We start from the raw sequence: 11,866 nt of genomic DNA on the forward strand, positions 1-11,866 counted from the left end.
TTCTTTCTCTTTCTCATTCTCATTCTCTCTCTCTCTCTCAATCATCCATGTATCACCTGCGTTTCTTCTTGTCCTCTTCTCTTTTTTATTATCTCTTCTTCCCTTCCCTTTCCCTGCAAACAAACAAAAATCTAAGTAACTGAAACACACCACCAACACCCACAACAAAAGAGAGAGAGAGGACCAACCCAACCCCAAAGTCAAGAAGAATCATAATCCAAATTAATTAATGCCTCATTGATTTCTGATTCTCTACACAAGTACTCTTCTTCTTCACCATCATTTTTATCTCATTCTTTGGTTTCATCGATCCTCTCTCTCTCAGGTGCTTCTCTTAATATTTTCTATTTTCTTTTTATATTGTTTTTTTCCCCTTTGTGTGATCTCTGATTGCTTTTGATTATTTTGTTATCATTTCAAAATACTGTTTATGGGTTTCTTTCTTTATTTGTTTTTTCTTGATTTTTACTTTTACTTTTGTGCAATTGTCAGGGATCGAGTTGACCCCTGTTGGGTTTTCTTCTCTTTCTTGTATTTGTTAGTTTTTGTCTACTAATTTGGGATGGGTTTCGTCGTTACCGATCCATTTGATTTTAAATTGCGTATTTATTTCTGGATTAATTTAATAATTTGGTGAATTGGGTCATTCTTGTTTTTTAATACTTTGTTAGTAGAACCACTGGTTTTGGCGATTTCTTCCAAACGTGTTTGTTATAAGTTAGTTTTGTGGATGTTTTAATGTGTTAAAGTTTTATGCTTGACAATGCTGGTTCTTAATTTTGCATATTTTGATGATTAATGTCCCTGCTTTTCATTGTGATTTTGGATTCCTGTCAATTTTTTACCTTTAATATGGTTATTGCTGCCGGGCATTTGCCATTAAAGGACAGATATTCGTTGTTTAGATACTTTTAACTTGCATATTTGTCAGTGAAGCTGGTATTTAGCATAATGACCTTTGTTTTTCAAAAAAATTAAAAATTACATTTTAATAATTTGATGTAGACAAGTACGTTGTATTATTTATGTTTTATAAGTGATTGCAGATAATTTTTTCTTATAGTTGTAGTTTGAGAATTGTGCTGAAAAGAACATTGTAAGGGAATTAAGTGGTTAAGACTTGAGAGTGTAGCATCCTGGAACTTGTGCAAATTTGTGGCCCAGTCATGGAATGTCTTGTGTACGGCCTCTAGTTCTGGTGTGGTAGATTTTATTAAACCGTAATAACTTTTATAGTAAAATTTGAGCCAAAAGAGTGGTATATAATAGGAGTATAGGGCTAAATGCCATTAATGTGCCCTTGAAAATCAAGGGTTTCGAACGAATTCCCATTGGACTGTAGGAATAGCATGAAAAAGGTATGTATAGCGACTTGGAATTTGGTATAGTGAACTTTGCAGCGAAAACTATGAATAGTTATGAATGTTTTTGATAGAAATGTTAACATGTGAGCAACAACTAATAGTGTGATAATTGGAAACCAAATAGGGTGCAAATATGTAGAAAAGCTCATTATCTGAATTATTTTAAAGAGTAATTGTGTTTCTAGTTTGTTATTAATTATTTTTCCGAACCATTATTGGAATAGTTTGAAGTTCTGACGATTCTCGCTTATGATTCCTTTTAGAAACTTGATCTAAAGTAGGGGAATCATTAAATTCATTTTTTTGCTTAATATGCTATTAAACTGTGGTTATAAATGGTTTGGCATTTAAGCACTGGTTCTTTGTTTGGAATCTATATTAGGACTCATCACTTTTATCATAATGTAATAGAAAGAAAAAAAAAAGAATGAATATGATGATGACTGCTCCAATGCTTCATCAATAAACTATTCAGCTCAGCTATCAGTCTACTTCAATTTCGGTGGTTCTTAATGATAATTTGTGTGTCATGTAACTTAATTTCTTTGTATTGTGCACCTTCTGTTAATCATCAATATTCGTTGTCACCAAAGATGATTGTTTCTTTTGAACTTGCAGCTATCTGGCTAGGGTTTCCCATGGAACTAATGCAGAAAATGAACTTGGAAAATTTAACCCCATTCATTAAAGCAGGGCAGCATTTGAGCCTTACAACTATGATCGTAAGTGGGGAATAGATCCTGCAAGATGTTCCTTTAATTTATCTTCATTTTCCTTTTGGTTTAGACTATTCTTTTCTTTCTTAATTATATAATTATGGTAACTTTAATCTCTAATTTTCTGTCTTTCAGCTACCATTTTGAGCTTATTATTATCCTTTCCTCTGTTGCTTGGATGAGAAGAGTATAAGTTGACCCACCATTTGTGTTCGAAATTGGGAATATCTTTTAGTATCTTATACATTTTTTTGGTGGGAATACATTGGCCCTGATGCAAGGGCAAGGGAGTACCATTGATTCCTTCCCTGAATCTGTTAATATTGATCAGGGTTCTGTTTCCAACAACACTGGTATGAATCAGCAAACTTCTTTGAATAACATGCTGAATCCTGTGGAAAGCCGGTTGTCAAATTATACAGTAGCTTCTGGTGTTGGATCTTGTGTAAATGCTGTTACAAATGATGTTCAGAGCTTTAGTGGCTGGAATTCAGGTGAGCCTAGCTCTAGGTTGAGTTCACAAAACCAGAGGAATGATGATGGAATGAAAATGGAACACAGTTGGTCTTCTTCATATACTGCTCGTAATGGGGTTGGTCCAAGGTCAGATGAAAGGAGATTTGAACCAACTAGCACTCTTTTTCCTGGGAGGCGTAGTATTGGCCATAGTGGCAATCAGGTCAGAAGTGGGCCTTTATTTTCTCGAGGCTCCAGCTCTAATAATGTTCCACAAAATGTCAACCTAAGTGCAGGGTATGCTGACAACAGTGTTAATGGTGGACCGGGTATGGGAGCTGCTGGAGGCCTTGATCTCTGTATTTCAGGTGGACTGGAAACAGAGCAGGCATATTCTGCTAGTGCTGCTTCTGATAATGTTGGGAACTCATCTGGAAGCTCTGGTTTTATGGAGGAAAACAGTGGTGGCTCAGGTTCTTCTTTAGGTGGTTGGGGTTTGTCCTGCAAGAGAAAAGCTCTTGAAGGTACCTCTGGACAGTCTTGCTCAGCTGGAAGTTCAAGTTGCTTTCCTCAAGCTGAAAATGCTGTTTGGCCTGCTGGCCCTACTCGTTATGATGCCTCTAGTAGCTTAAGTTTGTCTCCACCTTCACAGAATTCTCCTATTGTTTGTCCTTCTGAACAGCCAAACCCTAGATTTGGGTTTCCTTCTTCAGGTATCACAGGAAATACAGAAAGTCGCCTAAGAAATTTTGGTAGAAGAGTAGATACAGGAAACCTACAGGATTCTCTGCCATTCAATTTTTCATCGACAGGGAGTACTGGGCGTTCAACTGCTGCTCCCCCCCAACTGTCACCTTTACCTCTCCCATTTAGTGATTCATTGGACCTGCGATCGACAGCAGCTTTAGCTTCGAATACAATTACTGTCCAGAACCAGCCTCCTGCTATGCATGTTACTGCTTTGTCAAGAAATGTACATTCTTTCCCTTGGAATGGGGCTTCCAGTTCAAGAGCTGGAAATTTATCAAGTTCTATCATCTCTGGAGAGAGAGGTGCTGCCTTGCGAGAGGAAGCAAACTTAAGAAGCATCCCGAGAAATAATACAGAGCATCCCATGTTTTTACCCTCAGCTGAAATAAGAACTATGGTGCAGGATCCAACAAGTTGGAGTTTGGGCACTGGAAGCTCTTCTGGAGGTGTTTCTTCAACCACACGAACTGGATCCAGTTCAAGCATCCATCCTTTGCCTGCTCCTGCCTGGATTCCCCATAACCCTACAACACATAGTCATCAAAGATTAACAGAATTTGCACCATGGTCTTTATTTCCATCTTCTGACTCTGAATCTGGAGTTCGTAGTGGTCATTTTCCTCCATTATCTGCTGGGCTGTCATCTTCACAGGAGATGCCGTCTGGCTCTAATAGCCAGGTTTATCCCCAATCACTAAGAAGGTCGTCGTTACTGGCTGAGAGACAAGGTGACGATGTTCTCGGTATGCCCCGTTCTTTACAAGCTTTAGCTGCCGACATTGAAGGAAGACACCGGCTTATATCTGAGGTTTGTTCTATTTTTCCTCTTCTTGTCAACTTTGCTGTCTGCATATTTGTTCCTACAGAGCTTCAGTATATTTTATACAATTACTTTATTTGGTATAGGTGTGAATAATTTTTATAGTTGTTCTGGTGTTGTACATTTGAGTACTTTTGGAGTCTAACTTCTTGTAGAGATTGTAGTTCCTTCCCTTGTTGTTGATTGTGCTATCATCATTCTCCTTACTTTTGTAATCTTGTCTTCATAAGTATTTATGTTTTTCATAGGAACATTACTTATGCAGTGGTTGAAAAATAATCTCTACAAGAAGTTAAGACTCCAAAAGTACTCTAAGATTCAAAGAGTCTGAGTTCTTGTGGAGATTGAAGATGGTAGTATATTGCCTTTCTTTAAGAACACTTACTGGACTTGAAAAAAAATGGTGAAGATGGTAGTATTTTCTATGGTGGCCTGATTCAAAACCCCCAAATGAATGATCTTATGTGGTTTTGAGTTCTTGTGTCTAATTGTTTATGGAGGACTTTTGCGTGTTTGGGGGTGGTAGGAAGGCACTAGTTCTATGAATTTTTGTGTGATGGTCATTTCTTGGATGATTTTTGTTGAAGATGGACAGGATGGCTTTGAAGAAGTGAGGGAGGTAGATGATGGGTTTTAATGGGATGAGGTTCAATTAATTCAAAGTGATCACATATATATATGTATATATATTTTTTTTTTTTTTAAAGTAGAAATTTTGGCAACAATTCTTAGATTTTTTTTTCATTTTTCTGTTGTGTTTTCCTGGGCTGCTGGTTTACTTGCTTGTAATCAATAAAGTTCTGTTTCCTATTTGAAAAGACAATAACTTTAAAAAAAAGTAAAACATCAACAACACTTGTCATTAACATGATAGAAGTGTTTCTTCTAGCGAATTATATTCACCAAATATTTAAAAAAGATAGTATCAACAAAAACATGAAATATTTGATAAGAATATTTATGGCTACATTGGAGGTATGGGACGTCATTTTCAACCATGACATGTTTCAAATGCTTGAAGGTCTTGTTGATTGAAAGTTTGCCAAATGGTTATGAAACATGGCATATCAAGGGAATTCAAGTTTTGCATCTTTTTTATGTGAAGATTGATTGTCATTTTCAGCCATGACTTCAAGGCTTGAAGGTTTTGTTGACTAACATTGATTTAAAAAGATTCTTCTTGTTAAAGGATGATAATAACATGGGACATAGAGTCTTGTTCCAAGATATGAAGGAAAAAAACGAAGGTGTACTTTGAGGAAGGAAATGAATTGATGAAGTTACCTGTAATAATTAGTTGCTATAAGCGTTAGTAGTTAGTGAGTTTGTAGCCTCATGATCGTAAGTTTTCATGAGCATTGGTGATTTGATTTTATGAAAAATCCATGAGTGACTTTACGAATTGTAGCCTGACTAAACTCTTCACTTGAACTATCGGAAGTTGTATCAGTTTTTGGAAACTTGATAATTGACCCAACAAACAATACCTAGAGGTACACCTTTAAAAGTTGGTGGAGAGACGTTTTTGTACATTTGGTGAAGCCCTAGCCAAAACTCTTTAACTATAAAGAAAAAGAGAAGGAGGAGAAATGGACTAAAGGGCGCAATTAGATATTAGTGACCTTGTTTCCTTGGCAGTTCAAAGCAATCAATGAACCTGATTCTGTTTTGGGAGAGAAGTAGTATACTGGGTGTTATATAAAGTTTGAAACTTATATAAGGCTTTAAAATGGATAAGTTCCTTTACTTTTCCTGATAATTGCTTAGTTGACTGATTCTATGATTAGATTGGGTAGTTTGAATTATTTGAAGAAATTTGCATTCTTTTAGTCATAAGAACCGTTCTAAGGTTACTGGAAGTCATAGGTATTGTTGGTTGAAGGTCTAACTATCTCTTCATGCTTGGTAGCTAAACAATTTCTTAGTTTGGTTTTGTCAAACATATGTGGAGAATTTATTTGAATTGTGGAAATGGAGATATCATTTCTAATGCTGTATATGTAAAAGAAAAAAGATTTCTATGTATTTCTGGAGGCCTCCTAAAGGTTCCAATAATAAAACGCTATAGGAAAGTTCTTGAGTGCTTGTCATTGAAAACTTGCCTCACCCATGCTTACCTTAATGTAACTTGATTTTGTGAATATGATACTATGTTATCCTTAATTTGTCTACTATTAAGACATTGGGTAATTATATTCTTTTATTTGTAATCATCCTTGATATTGCAATGGTTAACTATGATTTATAGATTTGGAACAAATTCATGTACTTCAAAAATAACTGTAATTGTAGGCCTAATTATGCCCTCTATAAATTTAGTTTTGCATTTTAGAATTAAAGATAGGGTAATTCCTGAAGACTGTTCCTATTCAACCCAGATTTATGCTTAGATCAAAGCACCTTTTGAAAAGGATGACCAGAATGTGATTTTCTTTTTTGGTCATCAAAATGAATACTGAAAATGAGCTTAGATGTAGAGAATACAGTTGCCCCATTTCGGTCTTTAGGAAAAAACTTATGAAATTAATTCATGCAAGAAAAATAGCTTTTCATAGAGACCTCAAATGATGCGTGCACCAACTATAGCATGTCAAGCATGAAATTAGAGACCTCAAATGGCTTTTCTATTAGCAGGATTGATGCAGCTTGGAATTTAAATCATATAATATAATACAAACTTGGTTTGTATATTAGTCAAGATAGATTTAGTGTGAAGCATCTTTTCTTGATTGCTATGGTTTGGTCTGTGTTGGCTTGATTAATGGTGTTTCACTCTTCTTTGGCACATGTCAAAGATCTTACTGCTGTTTGCTTTGGCATATGGCTGATATGTAGTGAGTATGATTTCCTGTTATTTAGTACTTAAAATCATTTTTCTCCAATAATTTTATTACAAGCATAAGCATTTCTACGCAAAATGACATTTGATCTATCTACTTAGGTTGGCTACTTGAATAGTCCTTAGAAAAAAAAAATGATGTCAACTGTATCCATCAGATAATTGCTTGCATGGTCGAGTTGAATGAAATCAATTGTTGCAATTATTGCACACTTGTACTTAATGATATGTCTTAGTTGGCTAATACTCATTTTGCTGTTAGCTGGCACAACTTGCTCTCTTTAACTGATCAGTAGGTTGAAACTAACTGGTTTGGTAAGTCTTAGGTGGCTGTTGCTTTGAGGGAAAAAAGATGATCTTATTATGAATGTGCTATGAGAATATAAATTTTTGCTTAGCTAATTATCCTCTTAATATACTCATTTAGGCTGCATTTTGAAGGATTTGTTTACGTCTCGAGCTTGATGATAAAGCTGACTAATTATAATGGTCAATTATTTCTTCATGTGATGCATTTAAAGGTGATCACCATGTGATGACTTCTAATATTATGCAAATATAGTTTTGCACTAAACAAGGCTTCAGTTGTATATAATGAACAAGAATGTAATTCTGGATGACCTACAGGTTTAACTACTACATTTTACTGTATTGCTTAAGCAATTAAACACCATCTGCTTGAAATTTTAACATATGCCTTTTTTTTTCTTTTTCGGTGTGTGTGTGTTAACCCATGAGCTCACTACTTAGTTTACCTTGTGTGAAGGAGGTACAATGTATCCATGCTTGAATTTGATATGAAACTAGGTGGTTGTAGGACTAATTCTGACTAGTCTATTTACTTATTTATTTGGTTTTTTCTTATTGAAAATAAATGTTTTGGAAAGAAGATTCTCTTCTAGAAATTAGAAGTTGTGGAATGTCAAAGATAATTGTAGGATTCTTGTAAGGATTATACCTACATATTGGTGAGGTAGTTCATAGATTGGAAGTGTAAATTGCAATAAATACAAAATTCCATAAGTTTTAATAAAGCATTTATTGATTCTGAATAAAAAGTTCCCTACCTTTCTTTTTCCAGTTGATGACTTTTTCTTTTTTTTTTTTTTTTTTTTTTTTTTTTTAATATTGTGTCTGTGGTATTTGTGCTTAAAATGTACAAACTTTAGACATTAACTTCTTAGTGCTGTTGAGAAAGTGTCTACATTATGCTTGTGTATTCTTGATTAGGGAATTTCATCACTCTTGTTAGTATCTATTTACTCTTTACATTATGTTGGTTTCTATTATAGTTGTTAGTTAGCCAATAAGTATTAGTCAAAGCATTCTAAGAACTTAACATTCATGTTATTCTTTGTGCAACAGATTCGTCAAGTTTTGAATGCAATGCGTCGAGGGGAGAACTTAAGGATTGAGGTTTGAATTTTATTTTATGATACATGTTTGATATTCTTTTGATTTTTGATTTTAGTTTTATGATACTTTTGACTGCTAGCATATGCTAAGTTTGACAGTCATTTCCCCCTATTATGTCACATAAAAGTACTTGTTCGTGGTGATGAAAGGTCGACCTCTACTGTACTTGACATTTCTTTAAAAAAAGAATCCTTGTTCACTCTAACCGCAGTGAAGTTGCCATGATAAAATTTGTTTTTCTTGTCAAAAAGAGGGGAAAACAGTCTGGTATTGTAGTTTTGGTTGCCATCAGATGGCATGATTTATCTTGAATTATAATTTCAGTAGCTGACATTCAAATCTGTCAAAAGTGATTCGCAGTGAAACATTCTAACTTGCATGAAGGTTGGTTGTCTATTTCTGTTTTTGTAAACATGTTGCACCGACAATTGCATATCATTCTCTTCCCATGCCTTCAATTCTGCTGCATGATATTAAAGTTTGGTCTGGATTCGTATTATTTTTTAGGCAACAGCCTATGTGCAAAGGTTTTTGGAGATTACTTTTTAATCTATCCATACTCTTATTTGGGAAATGTTTTGGGGGACATTCTAGGTTGGACTCCAGACAGGGGTCTTGACTATCTGTGTGTCGCTCATTTGTGGATCATGCTAGCATCAGGACTAGGTTTATATTCCTTTTCCCTTCTGATGCATGTTCACTTGTTCTTTTTAATGCATGTGACACATTTAATTCCTCCTCTGAATGTAAAATTCTTTTTAGGTTCTTTAGAGAAAATCAAATGTCTGCCCCCACATATGTAAAAAATAATGAGAATATTTAGCTTTTATACTCTTCTTAGTATAGTCTAGAAGATATCCATCACTTGGTCTTGGTCTAATGGAATTAAGCTGCAAGCAGACACTCAAGTGTGAATTTAACTGCTCTTCTGGGCAAGCACATAATCAGGAGATTTTCTAGCCGCTGTAGATGTAAAAATGCTTAGGAGTCAGGATTTTGCCTTTCAAATATTACATGATTGTGGATAACATTTGAACTTCATGGGGTGATGTGCCAGGATTATATGCTTTTTGACCCATTCATATACAATGGTCTGGCCGAAATGCATGACAGACACAGAGATATGCGCCTTGATGTCGATAACATGTCTTACGAGGTATGAAAGGGAAGTTATATATGCCTGTCAGTTATTTCACATTGAAGGTTTACTGCTTATACAAAGATTGGAATGATAGGAATTGTTGGCACTCGAAGAGCGCATAGGTGATGTGAGCACTGGACTGAGTGAGGAAACTATTTCGAAGTTAATGAAACAGAAAAAATACATGTCCATTGCAATAGAAGTCCCATCAGACCAGGAGCCATGCTGTATTTGTCAGGTATAAGCTGGGCAAAAGAAAACATATACTTTAAAAGCTTTCAGCTTACTTGTTACAGTTTACCTTACTTTATTATCTTGTCATGGGCAGGAGGAATATGCTGATGGGGATGATCTTGGGATGCTGGATTGCGGACATGACTTCCATAATAACTGCATAAAACAATGGCTAATGCAGAAAAACTTGTGTCCCATTTGCAAGACGACGGCTCTTCCTACATGAGAGAGTAGATCATTGTTCTTGGAGCCAAGAAATTTAGTTTCTTGGCAATGGAACGTAAATCGGATAATCAGGTGGCTGATATCCATTTTATACACTTTTTTTTTTTCATCCAAATCGAAACAAGGTTTTTCTTGCTTATGAACTGCGCTAGTTTATGAAGATGGAGCTGGTGTCTGTGTTATAAATTGCAGGATGAGTGAGGAAAGGATTACATTCAAAGCTTTATGACAATCATAAAAGTATTTGAACATTATAAATGACATTTAAGCTTGAAGAAGGATACAAGTAGTATTTTTGTTTCAGTTAAAGAGTGTTTTGTTGTTTGATCATTATTCATATCTCTGCGTTCAGGAGGGTTAGTTCAACTATATTTGGATGGAATCTTAATGGTGCATTCATAATCATATAACGATTCATACACTCTGAATAGCTAAATAGGAAATTCTTTTGAACAATTTGTAGATGTAATGAACCTAGTTTCTATTCATCCATTAAGATTATTAATTAAGGATAAGACTTAATTTTGGGTTTCATTTGTTTATTAAACAAATTACCATCATTTAATGCAATTAGTAACCAAGATACCAACTCACTTCTATTTTTATTTGGATTTTCTCCTCTCTTTGTCAACGAAAGAAATGTTTCTTTAAAGTATTAACAAATTATATTTATATTTGTAGATAATTAGTTTATAAAATTATAATTTAGATCAAATGGGCCTTGGTGCCGTGTAAATCAACCATTCTATTTATATAAGTGGGCTCTGGTCCGCCTAACATCTTTGGGCCAAATGCCCATGAAATTAGGCCATTTTTAAAACCCAAACTAATATTATGATATTATTATTTTAAGCAAAACTTGGGAGACCTAGGGCACTGTTATATTAAATACATAAACTGCTTACAAGGGAATAATAATAATAATAATAAGATGTGCCTCAGCCATGAAATAATCGCCTCACATTAAACGGTAGAAAAGTAAATAACTCTATCACACTATAGGTGATAAAATTAACACCTCATAAATGTTTATTCACTAAAGGAAGAACTTTTTGTGGCTGCTATTACCAGAATTATTTACTTGGGGTTATGGAAATGCTTGGTCTATAAGTGGAAAAGTAAATTTCAACCAAGAGATCAAAGAGCAACATGGCAAATAAGGTCACTGGGAGGCACCCGAGTAGCATTCTCTATTCTTCTCTATTATACATTTCTTTCTCATTCATGCACCAAATGCTACCATCATGCTTGCAATAGAAAAGAATAGTGTGATAAGGTCGATGATTAACTTCCTTGGCAATGACACTGAAAAATCGTCTTCTGAAAAACATTAGCATTGAAGCCATGGAAGAAAAGATTGCAAGTGCATCTGATATGACAAAGACTATGAAAACTATGTCATGCAAGAAAATGGGTATCTCATCATCGTTGTTGCCACCTAGTACGGTGAAAGTGCTGTAAAAACTACAATTTTTATCAATGTGGCTATGACACTGTATGATGCAGCAGTTCCATTTTTGGCAATTGATACACACCTGTTAGTAATCTTAATGGATGCGTCATCCTGAAATTATATTGGGAAAGAAATCCGGGAGTTTAGGATAATAGTCAATCTGAGATCATTTCTTTTCGGTACTTGTTGGTAATTAATACAATAAAAAAGTATACATATAAGATAGTTAATTTGATCATGAACTAATATTATTGATTAAGTTAATATGTATCCCATAAAACGCTTGAACGCAATTTGTAATCTAGAATCTCTTTTAGAACATACAAAAACCCTCCATACACTGCAAATAGCGTCGTCGTAGGCCGTGCTAGATGTATGATACAACTGGATTCCTAATTTCCCTTATTTATTTAGGATTTATTTTTAGTTTAGATTTTTCTTTCCTATATTAG

At 34.8% G+C, this 11,866-nt stretch overlaps 1 protein-coding gene across 1 annotated transcript; it reads left to right on the top strand.

The window, feature by feature from the left end:
* On the top strand, window positions 1-10,264 carry LOC116129401 (E3 ubiquitin-protein ligase MBR2-like). The gene is made up of 7 exons (XM_031415147.1): window positions 1-325; window positions 1,983-2,086; window positions 2,216-4,094; window positions 8,311-8,361; window positions 9,419-9,517; window positions 9,597-9,740; window positions 9,831-10,264. The coding sequence occupies exons 3-7, from the start codon at window positions 2,355-2,357 to the stop codon at window positions 9,960-9,962; spliced, it is 2,166 nt and encodes a 721-aa protein (XP_031271007.1). The 5' UTR covers window positions 1-325; window positions 1,983-2,086; window positions 2,216-2,354; the 3' UTR covers window positions 9,963-10,264.
* The last annotated feature ends 1,602 nt before the right edge of the window (window positions 10,265-11,866 follow it).

The sequence above is a fragment of the Pistacia vera genome, unplaced genomic scaffold, assembly GCF_008641045.1.
Source record: "Pistacia vera cultivar Batoury unplaced genomic scaffold, PisVer_v2 Contig106, whole genome shotgun sequence".
NCBI lineage: Eukaryota > Viridiplantae > Streptophyta > Magnoliopsida > Sapindales > Anacardiaceae > Pistacia > Pistacia vera.

Excerpts from the sequence above, each read along its gene's own strand:
- LOC116129401 (XM_031415147.1), top strand. The coding sequence starts at position 2,355 with ATGCAAGGGCAAGGGAGTACCATTGATTCCTTCCCTGAATCTGTTAAT. Across the intron at positions 4,095-8,310 it reads GACACCGGCTTATATCTGAG|ATTCGTCAAGTTTTGAATGC; the intron begins GTTTGTTCTATT and ends TTTGTGCAACAG. Across the intron at positions 8,362-9,418 it reads GGGAGAACTTAAGGATTGAG|GATTATATGCTTTTTGACCC; the intron begins GTTTGAATTTTA and ends GTGATGTGCCAG.